This window comes from Armigeres subalbatus, chromosome 1 (genome assembly GCF_024139115.2).
Source record: "Armigeres subalbatus isolate Guangzhou_Male chromosome 1, GZ_Asu_2, whole genome shotgun sequence".
Classification (NCBI taxonomy): Eukaryota; Metazoa; Arthropoda; class Insecta; order Diptera; family Culicidae; genus Armigeres; species Armigeres subalbatus.
In genome coordinates this window covers 7,116,378-7,133,971 of record NC_085139.1, presented here as the reverse complement: position 1 = coordinate 7,133,971, position 17,594 = coordinate 7,116,378, and the positions used below count along the sequence as shown (strand labels likewise).

Here is a 17,594-nt window from a genome sequence, read left to right as displayed (position 1 = left end):
GTTTTCCAGCGATTCTAAGCCAATTAAGTTGCGTCGGTGTTCATAAGGAGAAAGATGCGCAGGATCACGCCAAGGAAGGTTCCGGTCCGAAGTGCCAGTCGAACAAATTTCCATTGAACATCCTCAATGCCGTCAATCCTATTCCTACTGTATGTGAGCACCACACCAGTACCCAAGATTCCAAAATGGTGCGAACTAAAGCACAGTAGAATGATTTGAGGCAGAGAGGATCACTAAAACCATCGGATATCTTGAAGATAGAGCCAAGTTGCTTGTTCGCCGCCGAAATCACATCTTCATAGTTTGACCGAAATGTCAGTTCCTTGCCGTTTATTACACCAATATCTTTGACTTCAGTTTTTCGCCAGAAAAAGAGTACAAGTCGAATATGATCAGACGCCACATTCTACAAAAAGTAATAATATTTAATTTTCATACGCAGAACTCCAAGCTATTTAGTTTGCTCCAGCTCTCAAAAGAGTGCAATGTAGCCTGCAATTGCAAGCAATTCTCTCTGCATGTAACGACCATGTAATGTTCCAATATTCCAACGATTTTTTGTAAGTTTCGAAGCATTTTATTCTGGAGTTTTGAAAAAAAATATTCCTTGATATTTTCAAAGATCTTCCAAAACAAAAACAAAAATGATGCTGGGTCATTAGGCCGAAGGTCATTAGGCCGAAGGCCATTAGGCCGAATGGTCATTAGGCCGAACGGTCATTAGGCCGAAAGAGAACTGGGGAGTGAGAAGTGACTAGTGCGAAGTGAGGAAGAAGAAGAAAAGAAAAAGGAGGAAGAAGTAAGAAGGAAGAAGGAAGAATAAAAAAGGAAAAGGGAGGAAGAAGAAAGAAAGAAGAAGGAAGAAGGAAGGAGGAAGAACGAAAACGGAAGAAGGAAGATGGAAGCAGGAAGCAGGAAGAAGGAAGGAGGAAGAAGGAAGAAGAAAGAATTAAGAAGGAAGAAGAAGAAAAGGAAAAGGGTGGAAGAAGGTAGAAGGAAGAAGAAAGAAGGAAGTTAGAAGAAGGAAGAAAGAAGAAGGAGGAAAGAAGAAGGAAGAAAGAAGAAGGAAGAAGGAAGAAGGAAGAAATGGGAGGAAGAAGTAAGACTGAATAAGAAAGAAGGAAGAAGGGAGAAGGAAGAAGGAAAAAGGAAGAAGGAAGAAAAAAGAAGGAAGAAGGAAGAAAGAAGAAGGAAGAATGAAGAAGAAAGGAGGAAGAAGGAAGAAGGAAGAAGAAGGAAAAAGAAAAAAGGAAAATGGAGAAAGAAGGAAAAAGGAAGAAGGAAGAAGGAAGTGGGAAGAAGGAAAAAGGAAGAAGGAAGTGGGAAGAAGGAAGAAGGAAGAAGAAAGAAGGAAGAAAGAAGAAGAAAGAAGGAAGAAGGAAGAAGGAAGAGGGAGAAGGAAAAAGAAATAAGGAAGAAGGAAGAAGGAAGAAGGAAGAAGGAAGAAGGAAGAAGGAAGAAGGAAGAAGGAAGAATGAAGAAGGAAGAAGAAAGAATGAAGAAGGAAGAAGGAAAAAGGAAAACGGAAGAAGGAAGAAGGAAGACAGAAGAAGGAAGAAGGAAGAAGAAAAAAGAAATGGGAGGAAGAAGTAAGAATGAAGAAACAAGAAGGAAGAAGGAAGAAGGAAGAAGGAAGAAGAAAGAAGGAAGAAAGAAGAAGGAAGAAGGAAGGATGAAGAAGGAAGAAGAAAGAAGGAAGAAAGAAGAAGGAAGAAGGAAGAAGAAGAAAGGAAGAAGGGAGAAAGAAGAAAGAAGAAGGAAGTAAACGGAAAAAAAGAAAGAAGAAGGAAGAGGGAAGAAGAAAGAAGGAAGAAAAAAGGAGGAAGAAGAAAAAGGAAGAAGAAATAATGACTAAGGAAGAAGAAAAAAGGAAGAAGAAATAATGATTAAGGAAGAAGAAAGAAGGTAGAAAGAAGAGGGAAGAAGAAAGAAGGAATAAGGAAGAAGAAGAAGAAGAAGAAGGAAGATGTAAGAAAAAAGAAGGAAGAAGAAAGAAAGAAGAAGGAAGAATGAAGGAAGAAGAAGGAAGAATGAAGGAAGAAGAAGGAAGATACAAGAAGGGAGAAGGAAGAACTTCTCATTTTTCACTTTTTGCTTTTTTTGCTAATTCGGCCTAATGGCCATTCGGCCTAATGACCGTTCGGCCTAATGACCTTCGGCCAAATGTCCTTCGGCCTTACGGCCTTCGGCCTAATGGCCTGACACCATTTTCTAAAATTTACTGAGATATGGTTCACATTGTCTACTATCAATGGAAATGAATTCGGAACTGTAATAACATTTGGAAACCATATCATATGGTTTAAGCTTCCTTGTGATTCTTACGTTATCAGCATTTTCTACAAGCATAATCAATGTAGTGTTTTTTAATTTTTGAAAATTGTGAAATGACGTTCTTTGTATAACTAGAATCTCTATATATAAAAATGCGTTCACATTTCTTTTGAGGCAATATAACCTACAAACGTATGGACCGATTTGAAAGAAAATTTCTCACTAATTGATTCGTCTTGGGATCAACTGTATATGAAACATGAAATATGGAAAAAAGAACATTTCGTAGGGAAAGTTGAACAAATATAAAAATACTATGCTTTCATGAGTTCTGAAGAAACCATCAAGCTCGAACTATAATCAATCTAGAGGACGAAGCTGCAATCAACTAAACGATTTACAGATAGGTAAAAAAAATAAGCCGAGCAAGATCGGGTAGGTTTGACTAGTAATATAATTATTTTTGCACGTGTAAGCATGCTTTCAGGAACGGATTGTGATTCGACAAATCAGTGAAACTATGCAATTCTGCATGGAAAACTTATGCAAAATGATAAGAAAATTTATTTTGAGCTTTTAGTGGAATGTCGCAAGTTTCGAATTCGAATGTCGTCAGTTTCGAACTTATTCGTACAATTCCGTTTTATTCCACCACTTGATTGTATTTTTTACAGATACGAATTTCGATCTCAACAGTAAGACCGTCTTCAGTGTCTTGTACTTGATGGAGTCATATTTCGTTCGACTAACGTTACTACCAGATAGATCGCTACCTATTATTTCTGTTGAGTGCATTAGTTGACCAAAATAATCCGAATTAAATGCGTAGTAACTATTCCAAAAAACCAAGATCAGAATCAATTTCGCCTATTTGAAGAAAGTTCCTAGATTTGTCATTATGGCAAACAGTGTACTGATAGCTTTACTGCGGGATTTGGTTTGGAAGCCAGTCATTAAATTAGAGGTAAACGGAGATTTTCTTTTTTCCGACATTTCGGCGCAATGAATTTTGCGCCGAAACGTCGGAAAATGGAAAATCTCTGCCTTTCTCTAATTTAATTACTCCATGCCAAATCAAGTCCCGCAATAACACCGAACGGTCGATAAATTGAACCGATAGCTTCATACTGCTGAGGTCGAAATACGTATCTGTCAAATGTAAATGTGGTGGAATTAAATGGAATGGTACGAACTCGTCTTATGACAAGTTATGTGAAATGAAACAGATTTTACGACCGTGATGGAAATGAATGATTTGTTTATCGACTTTATCAGTCAGTTCTACTCAAAGTATGAGGAAGTAGATAAACGAAAGATATTTGAAAATCATCAGATTGAAAGCCGTTCGCTAGGGCTAGGGCCGATAAAAAAAAATCGTTATGCGAAATATTTTTCTTAATAAACTTGAACGAGTTTTCTCGCTCGAGAGTACTCAATGATTGAAATTTAAGAACGATTTTATCAAAACTGGCCATATGTAGATAGCTCCTAGTAATCCATAAATAAACAACGTGCTTAGCTGTGATTACTAGTTCAACAGATCACAAGATAAGTATTCCAATGATGAAATCATTCCTAAACCAACTTGTCGTTCGTATAAATTACCAAACTCCTTCAATACCTTCTCGCGTCCTAACGCAACGGCCCAAGTGCCATAAACCGCATGCATCAAATCAGGCAGATGGGATTTATTCATTTGCATACCGCGACGCGATGAGGAACGTGCTCGTTTGAGCAATCGTCATTTGTCGTCGTTGGCCATCATCGCATCGGTTTAATTCTATTACATGCTGATGTTGTTACCAGCGTTCGACCCCCTCCCGGATAGGTTTGGTAGGTGGCTAACTACCAGGCTCCATTAACTCGCGCATCGCTGCTGCAGGGCTGCATTGCTCGGCGATCGCGCTGGCGGTAAACATCAGAGATGACAGCGAGAACATAATAAAGCAATAATGATCAAAGTACACATTGACATCTCGCCACACGGGTTTGCGTTTTGTTTTTGTCAACCACACACCACACTGGTTGGCGATTTGCGACAATTAGAAGTCGGTGTCACGTACCGACCGTATCCCCCGCTGCCTTTGTATGATTCATGGAAGGCCACCGTCCATGGCTTACGAATACACGATCGCTTGTCAACTAATCGCTAAGTTGCATTTGAACTTAGCCTAAATGGCAAGCGTTTTGTTGACGTAGATAATCATGAATTATAATTCATGATCCAAGCTGGCTGCGGCCGACGGTGACAAACGTAAATTAATTAGTGGTAAAGCCTACTGTTTGTGAGTTATGCAACGCTTACACTTCGAATCTGATGATGCGGATATTGCGATATCATCGCGCTATCGTACACGGTCAAGTGCACATGTGACTATAAGTTCGACTGGAATGGCCTGTGCTGCTGCTTGCAAGATCGTTCTGAATGACGTCCATAGCGAGCGATAACGATGACGATGATGGCAATCTCCTCGGGTGAAGCAGCGACGCTCCATCGCGTGTGGTATATGTAATCCGGTATATTCCTGTCGTCGTAAGCAATCAGCACAGACATGTCCGCTTCAGCGGTCCCACATGGAAGGTCAGTTGTGTGTGATTTATGAAATCCAGCATGCAATCGACAACGACCGTCCGTTCTCCGAATGGGTACTCCGCTGCAACGCTCGACGAATTCGGATGATTATAGACGCTGCGTAGGATTAAATCGCTTGGCTATCAAACTCTACAAGCTATCCGGCGACGAACGGCTTGTTCGCCAGATTCGTGTTTATACAATTTCGAAATAGGCTGTCATTAATCATACACAAACGATTTTCGCTGGCCATTGTTGTGCGCTCTCACGGAACGAAAGTCCCCTCGTGGCTGACGCTGCCTGCTTAGATGCACTCAAGGGCTCTAAAACATGCAATTTTCTGCAGTAGGCTATGAACTACACTTCCGAGCTGGCTGCAGTGAAAAATGTTTGTCATCGAAGATGGCGACTGCCAGTATTACAAAGTCAAACAAAACTCAGAGTAGGGAGTAACGCTTCGACAAGTGAAGGTCACGAGACTATCTACGAGCGACGTGACCGGAACATTGAAGGATCGCTATAAATTTGTGCTCTGATGATTGCGGTAACATATTTATTTTAGGCTGACCGTTTGAAATAAGGCGTGGTTTTGCAAAATACCGAACCAGCCTCGACCCTTGAACAACGATGAAATGGCCATTTATTTCTTCATATTTGCATAGTTACTGATTCATGCCTTGGGCCTTATCTGCATAAACTGCAAATATTTGTCATGTGAATGGTTTTTCTCTGTTTAAAGAGCGACGATAAGCTTGCGGTAAAGAATGTGGCAACACGAAGCCGTAGGCGATGTGTCATAACAAAATCATGTTTGCTTTATTACAAGGCATTCAGAATTCACCATTTACAATCATAATGAGCTCTTCTTTGAAGACATTAAAACGACCGCCTACCTTGATCTAAATTCTGAATGCGCTTCTTTCTAATCTCTTTTCCAGGTCGATCAGCATGGTCCAAGCACATCAACGGCAACGACGTCATTAGCAGCCCAGCCCACCACATCATCCGCCCTCGAAGACAGCTGGTTCTGGGATCCGGAACAGAATGTGTCATCCACATCGTCTTCTTCGAAGAAGGGCGACGAGAATGATTCTCCTCGGTCCGGGACGGATCTTACCACGATTCCGCTGGAAGCCCCGGCGTCCGAGGGGGAAATCATCGAACGGCTACATCGTCAGCTGGGCGATATCCGGCATCAGCTGAAGAAGCAGCAGCTGGAGAATGCTCTGCTCACCGAGAAACTCACGCAGGTCAGTAGCGAAAATCGCGAGTTGAACGAGAACATTGAGGAGCTTGACCGACAGCACGAGCTGGTAGTGGAAAACTTGTTGGGCGCCAAAAAGGGACTGCAGGAGAAATGCAACAGGTTAGAGGAGGATCTGAGGGTGATGCACGGCGAAGCAGCTGTGACGAAAGAGTTAGAGGCACTCAAAGTCAAATACGCAAAATTAGAACAAAGCTATGTTGGTTCTTGTCAGGAGAGTGTTAGATTGAAATCTGAATTGGAGAGGATTGTTGTTGCAAACGTAGAAACTGTAGCAGGGTTGGAAGGAAAACTTAAAGAGTTACAGAGCAAGTTAGATCAGTCGGAGAAAAGATTTCAAGATGAACTGATGGAAGCTCAACAGCGAGGCAATGCCGCTGTGGCAGAAAAAATAGAGCTAGAACAATTCTTGGCTGCCATGAAAGATGACAATCAATATGTTAAAAGCGAACTCGAATCGACCATGTCTCGATGCGACAAACTTGAATCAGAAAACCTCAACTTGACAGCAGAGCTAAACCAATTCAAACAAAAAGCCGAGGAAGAAGTATTTGTAGCACTGCAACCGAAAGAGGACCAGACAGAGATCGAAGAGCTGCGTAGAACGCTGGAACATCTACAAGCCGAATCGGAGCGATGGAAAACCGACTGCGATCGTCTTCAGGAAGACAATCTTGCACTTCAGAAGATTGAAAAAGACCTGCAAACTAAACTCGACGAACAGAAGGAACTGCTTGAGCGAACAGAACAGCAGCGAAACAACGAAGAACTTGTTCAACAGCTGCAGCAGGAGGCGAGCGATCTTCGCAACGAACTCAAGAGTGCAATCATCGACAATTCCGTTCAGCTGGACGCCAAGGAGAGGGAATGGCAGGACAAGCTGAACTTCCTGAAGGCGGAGAATACCCGCATTCAGCACAACAAGGACACCCTGGAGGCGGATCTGCTGGAGTACGAGAAGGAATGCTCCAATCTGATGAAGAACAACGATGTGCTGATAGCGGAGATCGAAAACTTGAAGTGCAAGAAGCTGGAAACGATCAACGAGAACGCCGAGGACAGCATTGTGATTCTGGAGAAGCAACTGGAAGACTGCAGCCGATTGAACAAAAGCTTAGACGATGAGTATAAGGAGATCAACAAGAAACTGGAGGAAGTGCTCGAGGAAAGAGAAGAACTGGAAATGAAGGTGGAAAGCTGCCAGATAACGTTAGACGAGAAAAGCAGAGCTATCAAGGATCTACGGTTGGCGTTGGATACTGCTGAAGGCGAGAAGAGTAATTTGTTGTTTGAGATTAGTGAAATGAAGAGTCAGGAATTGTCTACAGAAATTCCAGATGAAACTGAGAAGTATAGGTTGGAATCGGAGAGTTTACGAGCTCAGCTGACGACTATCAATGAAGATCACGCTAGTCTAGTTTTGAAATTACAACAGCTGCAGCAGAATTCCGTGGAAAATGTCAAAACTTCTGAGTCTAAGATAGCTGAATTGCGAAAATCACTGGAAGCAAAGGAATCTGTAATTGTGCAGCTACAAGCAGACTTGGAAAGGCATCATGAGGAAGCAAATGCGTTGAAAACTTCCAGTGAAAGTTCATCTCAGCAAGAATTGCAAATCCTGCAAGAGCGATTGGAAGCCGAATCGACGAAATCAACTGGTTTGGCAGTGGCAAAAGATGAAGTTGAGCATCAACTGGCACAGAAAACAGAGGAACTGGACAAGCTGAAATTGGAATTAGAAGGACTTTCCACTTCGAGTCAGGCCAAATACAATGAACTGAGTCAAATGATAGAAATGCTATCCCAACAAAAGGATAATTTGGTTCAGTTGATTACGACCAAACACAACGAGAACGTCCAGTACCACGCGGAGATTCAACGTCTGAGTCAACTTTTGCAAACCGAAATGGTCGCTAAGAATGAAGACAAACCTCCAACGGAGTGTGCGGAATGTCCAATTTTGCGTGCAAAACTAGCTTCGCTCGAGGCCGAAACTAAAAAGTTGGGAGACTTTGACAAAATGGTCGACCAAATCCAGTTCCTGAGGGAAAAATCCGAAATTCTAACCAACAACCTATTGATTGAGCAGAACAATCAGAAGCTGGTGCAGCAGGAGAAGCAGGAAGCGATCGAGCAGACGAACAACCTTGCCAAGGATCTGGACCGGCTGAGGCAGCATCTGCTGGAGACGGAGGAAGCTCACACCCAGGAAACGGTGGAACTGCAGCAGCGCTACGAGGAAACCCAGCGGAAACTGCAAGCCCTGGAGGACGACGTGAAGAAGTCCACGAACGCGCTCACGTCGGCAAGGTGAGTTTTCTTGCATACTGTCTAGGTCTTTCTGTCTCAGGGTGCGGCCAGAGTAGACGCGAAGTGCGAAGCGAAGCGAAGCGTCCATACGATTTGACAGCTCCTTATTATTGATTGTTATTCCTTTGTGTGCAATTTTCGCGCCGCGTCGCGTAGACGCGTCTACTCTGGCAGGCACCTTACTATGGGAACAAACAAATAAGAAGGGAAGATCCATTAATTACGTAACGCACTTTTCAACCCCCTCCCCCCTATGTCACACTTTTTGTATGAAGCTTCTGAAAATTGTGTATGGATCGACTTTTCAACCCCCCTCCCCCCTATGTCACACTTTTTGTATGAAGCTTCTGAAAATTGTGTATTGATCTAAGAGTTATGTAATTTGTGGACGTTCCCAATGATATATTTTTAAGTTTTAAATAATGAAAATCAACTACCACCATTGTACTATTATAAACGGAAACAGTCAGTCCATTAAGCTTGGACAATTTATCCATGCGTGCTAACGGCTTTGTTGATGAACCCGCAATTATGTTGGTGTAGTCGAAATATGATATTCGATGTTACTCTCTAGCGATGTCCCAGCTTCCAGCGGTATTTTAGAAGCATAGGCACATAGACACACTTTCCGTGTTTCGTAACTTTATTCTTTTCCGTTCACTTTCCTTTTTCTCCTTCTTTATGAACTGCCATGGCAACCGTCCTTAGCTATTAGCCTCCTTTGTCGGATCCACTCTAGTGACGCTGGTGTAAAACACCGAACCTACTATACTCGCCGTAGTAGCCTCCGGTAGAAACCGCAGTTTTTTCGCCGAACTATGATGTAAGATCAACCCACTTAGGGATCGGCTGCACACCTTTCACCCTGGCTATGGAACGGGCTCTTATTTCGTCTGTCTTGGAGACATCCTCCATTACGCCTTCAAGTAGGGACAATCAGCCAATCTTATCTCCTTCGATATCTTAAAGACGGTAAATCGCCCCTTCCTGTGTCAGATATCCGGATGGGCATTTTGGCCTTTGTCCGATACTTCCTCATGGGGCGTACCAAACCAAGCATCGAGGACCTGCCAGGCAGAAACAGGTGTGCTCCAAGGGTCGGCCCTGGCTGTCACCCTACTTCTTGCCGGCATGGACAGGTTTTTTCGTTTCCTACCGCCCCTACCTACCCGGACGAACTCGAATTAGTACCCGCCGTAAACGCAGTTCTCCATTGGGTCACTTCTGTAGGGCCCTCCATGACATCCAGCAAATGCGTTCATGGGTACGTTTGTCAAGGGAGACATCAACTGTCTGGTCCGAGCATCAAATTGACGGAACTCCCCATCCAAAACCGTAAAATCTTAAAAGTGCTTGATGCTTCCATTCATCGGATTCTAACCTTTCTACCCCACTAATTCTGCTGAGGTAAAAGACAGCTGCCAAACCAGAGTTAATTTATTTTGCGGATGGGTCGGTTTCATGCCGTGAAGTCAGAATCAGAGTCACCGGTCCAAAACTCATGATATCGGAATATACAATATTTTTCCACAGAAGCCGTCGCGGCTTTCATCGCAGAGACACACTCGTTATTTTGCCCTGCAGAGCGAGCAGCCTGGATCCAGAGCGTTTTCGCTTACAAGCGCCAGAACACGACGTCTGCTTGGATTCCAGGGCACCGAGGAATTCCTGATAACACCGCTGCTGGCCTCCTTGCAGATGCTTCGCGATGACGGACACAAACGATAACCATCTGAGAATATTAGGACCGCAGTTCTTTCCGAACAACGTTCAAAATCTGCGGGGTCCTCAATCCTGCGTACATTCCCTGTGCCACTGCCTCAAATATCAAATCCCCAGTGGAGCTTACGGGATCCCGACCAGCGTTCGGGACTCACTCGCGGATGGTCCAGGCAACTTTGCAGCCCTCATATCTTTTTTTAAGGAGGGTCTTGTATCACATCATTTGACAATTGCTTCCATCGTGGACCTCCTGGTGCTGGGACGGTGCTGTCCATGGCATCCCCAGGGTTGTAGATCCTCCGCCCCTCCAGTGACCATTGATTGATCAGAGCCATGAACATTGGGCATACTTCTTTGGTAGTCCGGCAACTGGAGTTTGATGACATCCTGTTTGCGTAGGCTTCCATTCTTATGTAGGACTGTAAATCGGTTCGAATCAGCTGGTAAAGCAATCCAACTTCTCGCGTCGAGCCTTCTTCTCCGTGGCGTCCATCGCCTTCAACGTTTCATCAACATTCTTCTTGGGTTTGACGGCTTCCCAAGGATAAATTTCGACGGCAAATCTCCAAGTAATCTTATTTTATTTGTCGACCAGTTGCCCATTCATGGACTCGAATTCACTATCTTTAACCGTTACGCTGGGCCCATAACCCCTTGTTTAAGGGTAAACTTCCAGTTTTACTCATTGAAACGAACAAATAAAAAAGATACGTTTTGTTTTGTACTATGAGGACCTTGATCTCGAATAAAGCAAATGCAAGGGAAGCCCATGGACGATGTAGGAAAGAGCGTGTCGTATTGCCTTCATGATGTAAGCATTTTCAGTCCCACCAATGTTACCTATATGAAAATCTTCTTAATCAAAGCTACCCTTGGAAACATTTTCATTGCGTTGTCACGGTCTGGTCATGGCTTACTGGGGTTACAGCATACACAAGTGCGTTCATACGCAAAACTGATTGCGGGAACAGCATTGTTCTGCCATACACTTTGTTCCCCGCGCAACGGCTAATTGAGCGTTCAAAATTTTGACTGCGTCCGTCATAAAGCTCCGGTACGGAGACAATCAGCTGACTCATTCCCAGCCCCTATGTTGTTCTGCCTAACGTAATTGTTTTGTTGTTATTTTTTTTTTACATTTTCGGCGGGATTCTTCCGCAGCATTCGAGCGAATCAGCATGCCGAAACACTGCAGGCGCAGTACCACCTGTTGCAGCAGCGGCGTGACGAGCTGGTGGCAAAGCTGAATGCAGCCGACGACCGGGAACAGAAGAGTCAGGCCTCGCTGACGAATCTGCAGTGTGCGCTGGAGCAGTTCCAAAATAGTAAGTACTTTCATGTTTCTTGACATAATTTTTATTTTTTGACTGTAGGATTAGTAAGAAATGTTAGATATCAAAAAAGAAGTTCGTTTTTACTACTGTCTAGAAGCATCCAAACCACTTAAAAAATCTCAAAGTTGTAACAAATATTAACTGCAGCGATGAACAGAATCACTGTGTTTTATCTGGGGATTGGTCACAGCCATTTTTATTTCTATCAGCCATCTTCATAACCCGTGGAGGATAATATTTTGTTATATCTTCTTGTTAATATTAATCTTAATCATCACATTAGTTTACTAATTTTCGCTTTTTTTTCACCTGCCCCAAACAGACCGCGACCGGGACATCGAACTAGCCACGACCGCCATCCGACAAGAGATGGAACAAGCGCAGACCAGGGAGGCGAACCTCAAGGCAGATATTCGACAGTTGCATCAACAGTTGGCCGATGCCAAAAATGGACTTCTGGCGGCGGCCCGCATTTCCGATCAACTGGAGATTGCCCAAGTAACCGTTGCATCGCTCAAAGAGGAATGTAAGTATCCGTTTTTGTAGTAGAATCATATTTTTATATAGAACCCCTCTTTTCTGCATGATATTGTCTCTTTCTTAACCTCTTCTGTTCTCGGTATGGGCATGTAGTTCCTCGATACTAACAGCATTATTTCCTGATTCTATCAACCTACTAGCAGACCGCTTATCAGTTACTTTGTAGCGTTATCGTCTTTCCTGTGTCTGTCAATTAGAAAATAGCTTACTTCAACAACAATCACTCAAAAATTATTGAAACAAACTGCCGCGTGTCGGCAAAAGGCCCCGTCCAACGGTGTGTTGTCGGAAGATAAAGCACAAAATGATTGATATTCCATCATATCAGGCATTCATCGCCGGCGAGGGTTCTCCCTCTAAATGGCGGATACTAACATCAATCATCAATTAATAACAACCGCCACCCTGCCTCATGGTTAACCTGGAGCGAACCACGGTATAGTGGCGCCCAACGGCCGGGCGCCATAGTTGCACCTTCACCTTATTACAATCAACTCACCTCGATTACGCACGCACATCCACAAAAAACACGCATCGATCGACACCTGGGATCACCTGGAGAGATGGTTAATTGTTCGACTGAAAGGTCAATATCAGCTGGTAATTCTGGGCTTACTCAACCGTTATTCGCTTCCCGGGATTCCAACTGATATCCACTTTTTAGTCGAGATGGTCAAAATTTTCTCACCATTAATACTCGTTTTTATTATGTTTGTGATTTTTTTTTCTGTGTTTGAGAGTGTTATTACGCCAGTGCCTGAAGGTAATAAAACCAGTTGAAGTGTTTTCAAAACGGACTTAACAAGTGACACATATCAGGGGAACCGCAATTCGGAGCTTCACATGTAGAAGGCATTACAATTTGCACATTTAGTTTTATCAGTTTGTCATTTCATCGCACGATCATTGGACAACAGCAGTGTGGACAGGCAGTAGACGCGCGATGGTGAAGGCAATGGTGAGCAAGGCACAGTAATGTCGTTAACAAATCACGGGTTTCAAGCAATGAGCTATTCAAAATTCACACCTACGCACACATAGCATTCATCTGCACTTCACGCACTTTGTTTACCGAAATCACGCACCGGTTTGGATCATTTTACATCATAATGTAGTGGACGGTGTTGATGGATACGGTGTTCAATACGTGTAGGTCTCGGTACTTATTCAAAAGTACGTATGTGATTTTGTAAATAAAGATTAACGTCGATTTGTCCAATCTGAAAGCATTTCACGCAAACCATCACCACAGACAGGTAGGGGAAGCCTTCGGCTACCTGTTGGTGGTGTTGGTTTGTGTGGGAGTGCCATCAGATCGGACAAATCGACGTTTGAATACGTTTGAATCTTTGTTTACAAAATCACATACGTCCTTTTGAATAAGTACCCAGAAATAGGTTTGACCTTAAACCTGTCGCTTTGGACTGGAGGGTTGCTTTGACTCTCAAGTCGCAGACAGCCATGCGATCAATTATCGTCACAAAAGTGGAATGTGTCAAAAGCCCAACATGCGTGAGACCGCGACCAGTGCAATGTGACTCATCCTTAAACCGCGTTTTTAAACTCAAATCTTAAAAAAATGTAATGGAGTTCATTGGAATCAACGACCATCTTCGATGACGCATCTAATTGGGTATTCTGATCACCCTTACCTCTTAAAAGCCCCTTACGACAACCACAACGACAGTAATCGAGTCCACTTCGGTCAGTCTTCTTATGCAATAGCCTGGATTGCACTCTTTGTTCGATGTTCAACGTTTACTTCTGCTTGATTTGCAATTCATCTACGGGCACCGCGGTGTCAGCATTGGGTTATAATCCGTGCACAATGTTACGTTCATGTGTGTACTGTGTAGTGAAGCTATGTAATAGTAATGAAATGTAAATAACTTTTGGATTGGACTACGAGTTTTGCCAGTAAATTGATTTATACATTCTTTTCTCCGAATATTTTGGTTTTTTACGATAAAAGTGCTTCCTAATTTCGAGCAGGGACAAAGACAGCAAGTTATTTTCTTGGTGCCATTAACGATATTTCCGGATGGGAAATATTCTCAATTCCTTCCTAAGTGGTCTATACATGCGGTTTAGTTTTTTCTTCATTTTGAATCTACTCTTGGCGGCCCAAGAGGAACGACAGTGATTTTCATAAGAAAATTATTTTGAGCTTTTAGTGGAATTTTAAATATAAGATTGAATAGTTTCTTCAGTGTTCTCGTAGTGGAGTCAAGTACGAGACACTGAAGACGGCCTTACTGTTGAGGTCGAAATACGTATCTGTCAAGATACAATTAAGTGGTGGAATTCAATGGGATTGTATAAACTCGTCTTATGACAGGGGAGTGATTTTCAGTTGACGATTTTGAAGCATCAAAGCAATCTATGGATATGCAACATTATTCCAAACAATACATTAAACGTTTCCGTTGCTATGCATATTAACAACCTTTATTATCCTCATTTTTTTTTTAAATTAAATTATTTAGTACAAACCTAAAGTGCATCACACGTGTTCAATTATAGAGTGGGGCGCAGTCGTATGAGAAAACGCAAACTTCGTCCGATCAAGTGAGATCAAGGTTTTTTGAATCGTTTTGGGATTCCCAATCAACTGTGCAAAATATTCGATTATTGCGACCTCGATGCCGCATCGCGTTTTAAATTTACATGGAGATTAGTATGAAAAACGTACTTTTTACATTTTTACTCTTTAGCGGCTTCAATTTTTCATCAATCACGTGACTCAATACGTTAGCATATAGCCTGGAAGATGCCGAAAGACTTTGCTGAAGAAGGTACGCAGCTGGGAGGTCTACAAAACAATTTACGTTTCGAAAATGATTGTTTTAACCATATGCAAGAAATCAATGTTTCTAAGCCAGCACTACCGGACAACCTGTAATTGTCAGAGGGCAAAACCCATTTTCCTTCTAGTCGGAATTTTTACTTTGTGAATGCATTCCGAATATCTCCCATTAGCTCCAAAAGTACTATAAAATCAATAATTTTGAAATAACACTCAGTTAAATTATTGCCCACGTAATGTGTTCTGCAGTGCTGGCAGAATAAATGATTTCTTTTGCATATGGTGAACACTCAATCTTCGAAGCGTTATAACTTTGTGGACGTTCCAGCAACGTGCCTTCTTCAGCAAAGTTTTTCAGCATCCTTTGGGTTATACTTTAACGTAATGTGCCACTTGATTTACGATAAACTGAAACCTCTAGTAGAAGAAATGCATAAATATACGTTCTCCCATACTAATTTCCATACAAACTTCAAACGCGATGCGGAAAGCGAGGAAGCAACCAATCGGTCCCAAATTCTGCACAGTTGTTCAGGACCCAGAATGGCTTCGAAAAACCATTGATTTGAAAAAATGACCATGACGCCCCACTCTATTCAATAATTTTCCATAAAAAAAATGTTACTCGCGCCATACATCTCGAATTGGCGAAGCTTTATTCTTTCATCAGAGGAAAGTGAAGCCTAGAAAGTCAGATTATCTTGTTCATTAGTATCATGACGAAGCCTATTTGTAAAATGTCACTTTTTAAGCCAGAACACCGAAATTCTATAACTGCTTTGGTTCATTTGCAAAAGCGTCGTATGTCTTTGTTGCGTGGATTTTTGGACATTGTATTTTCCTTATCAAGATCCGAAGAATCAACCGCTTGGTTTGAAAATTTCTGCTGGTATCTCAGCTGTAAAATTGGTTTGTTTACGAAGGCACAGTAGCGTGATGCACTAAACAGAACCGCGTCTCCTATGCATGGAAACTCAGCTTTGCGCGCAAGGGCAAACGTGATCAGAATTTCAAACTAGACATTGCCAGCTCCGTCATCCGTCTGTAGGACGACGGATCGGATCTGGAGCAGTGCAATGCTGATTACGACGTTACACTACCCATTTGAAGCGAAATGCAAACGCTGTCCGCGGACGTGACAGAAATTAGAATTGGAGACACATGCATAATAATCCGAAGTGCGCATGGGGAGATCCGAGTCATATCTACGATGTGAACGGCGATGTTGGTCACGTTTTCGTCACACTTTCGTCAAGTCGCAGCTTACGCTACTGCTTCGTAGACGATTTGGCAATTGTCAATGCGGCTTCATTTTCTGTCAAATTTTTCAATTATTCAAAAACGAAAAAATCTCACTAACCAGAATATATTTTCATATACCTTTACCAGAGTTGCTGAACAGTTGATTTATTGTCGGCGTAGCATCTGGTTAGAATCTCGGAAGTCCTGACTTCCGAATCGAACCTCTTTCCGAAGTTTTATTTGTCAAACTAATTTCGATGCGTTGTTTAGCGCTAATCTTTAGGCGAATCCAGCGCACTACTTACCGAAGTTGGGAAAAGTTGCCTGTATCTGGAGAAAAAATCCAACTTCGGTATAAAAAAGCGGTATAAATTTATTCCGTGGATACACAATATTTGGCATTAAAAAACCTAAGATTTAACTTATAATTCTATGGATCAGTTTCTTTTATCTGAACATTTTGATGGATAAACGTTAACAGCAAGCGCCATTGAATTCATGTTATTGCTCCAATGTTTACTGCGGGTTCAAAATAATGTGATCCAAAAACATTCTTCCAATCTTCGTCAAAGAGTATGCTTACTGTACACATCTGGGTATAGTTTGAGCAAATGACTTTTTCCACCGTATTTTTCCTTCTTCATCACGATTTCGAAGCATTCTTCACTTTGTACGTATGCGCGTAATCTTGCCTGGTTCTTAGCTCTCTGATCGAATAACGTTGATAGATTCATCTTTTAGGCCACATTTAGATTCCGCTTTAAACGCTTTCACGACACGCTTGTGATTCTGAACTTGCTTCTGTGATTAACGGAACATCTGATCATTCTGATCGCATTTCTTATTCCGTTCGATGCTCAGCGTTTCTTAGTACCCTATGATCCTATATTAAGAGATGTGCGAATACTTTTCTTCCAGACGATTTAGCAACGCTGTTACTTTTGTAAACAAACGCTGCCAGCACTTGCCGCGGCGCAAAAATGTTGGAGCTCGAAACATGACTTTGCGCATAATGGCATTTTCAGATTTCGTTATCTAACGTCCAAGGGACGATTCAAATATGACGTCCACTACTTTTTGAGATTTCTAGACCCTCCCCTCTGTCATACTTTTTTGTATACCTAGTATATGCAGTGTCACAAAATCTTAGACCCCCTCCCCCCCTAAAACCTGTGACATCATTGTTGAATGACCCCCAACAGTGCATTATCACTCAAATAAAAGTGCAATATAAATGAACAAAATACCATGCATAAACTAGACTACTTCAACTTGCCACAATGTAAAAACAAATTGTTTATTCGACAAAACTTTTCGTAAAATCCTTTTCATTACAATCCGCAATACCTTTCAATCCGCAAACAATAACAACGTTCATTCGGCTGCAGATTCTGATAGCCTCAATGCTCGATTGGCTCAAGATTATGGCCGCTGCATATCTCTGAATGCAGGAATCCCCAGTAGTATTCTTAACGTTTACCAACTGGGCTCACCGTTGACTTCACAATTCCGAGTTTTTCTCCGATGTGC

General features: G+C 42.3%; 1 protein-coding gene across 1 annotated transcript in view; it reads left to right on the top strand.

Annotated features, from left to right (window-relative positions):
* LOC134220584 (thyroid receptor-interacting protein 11) overlaps nt 1-17,594 on the top strand; it is a 252,082-nt gene that overhangs the window by 208,622 nt on the left and 25,866 nt on the right. The window contains 3 exon segments of the mRNA XM_062699677.1: nt 5,785-8,420; nt 11,304-11,467; nt 11,799-12,002. Coding sequence (XP_062555661.1) covers nt 5,785-8,420; nt 11,304-11,467; nt 11,799-12,002 — 3,004 coding nt within the window.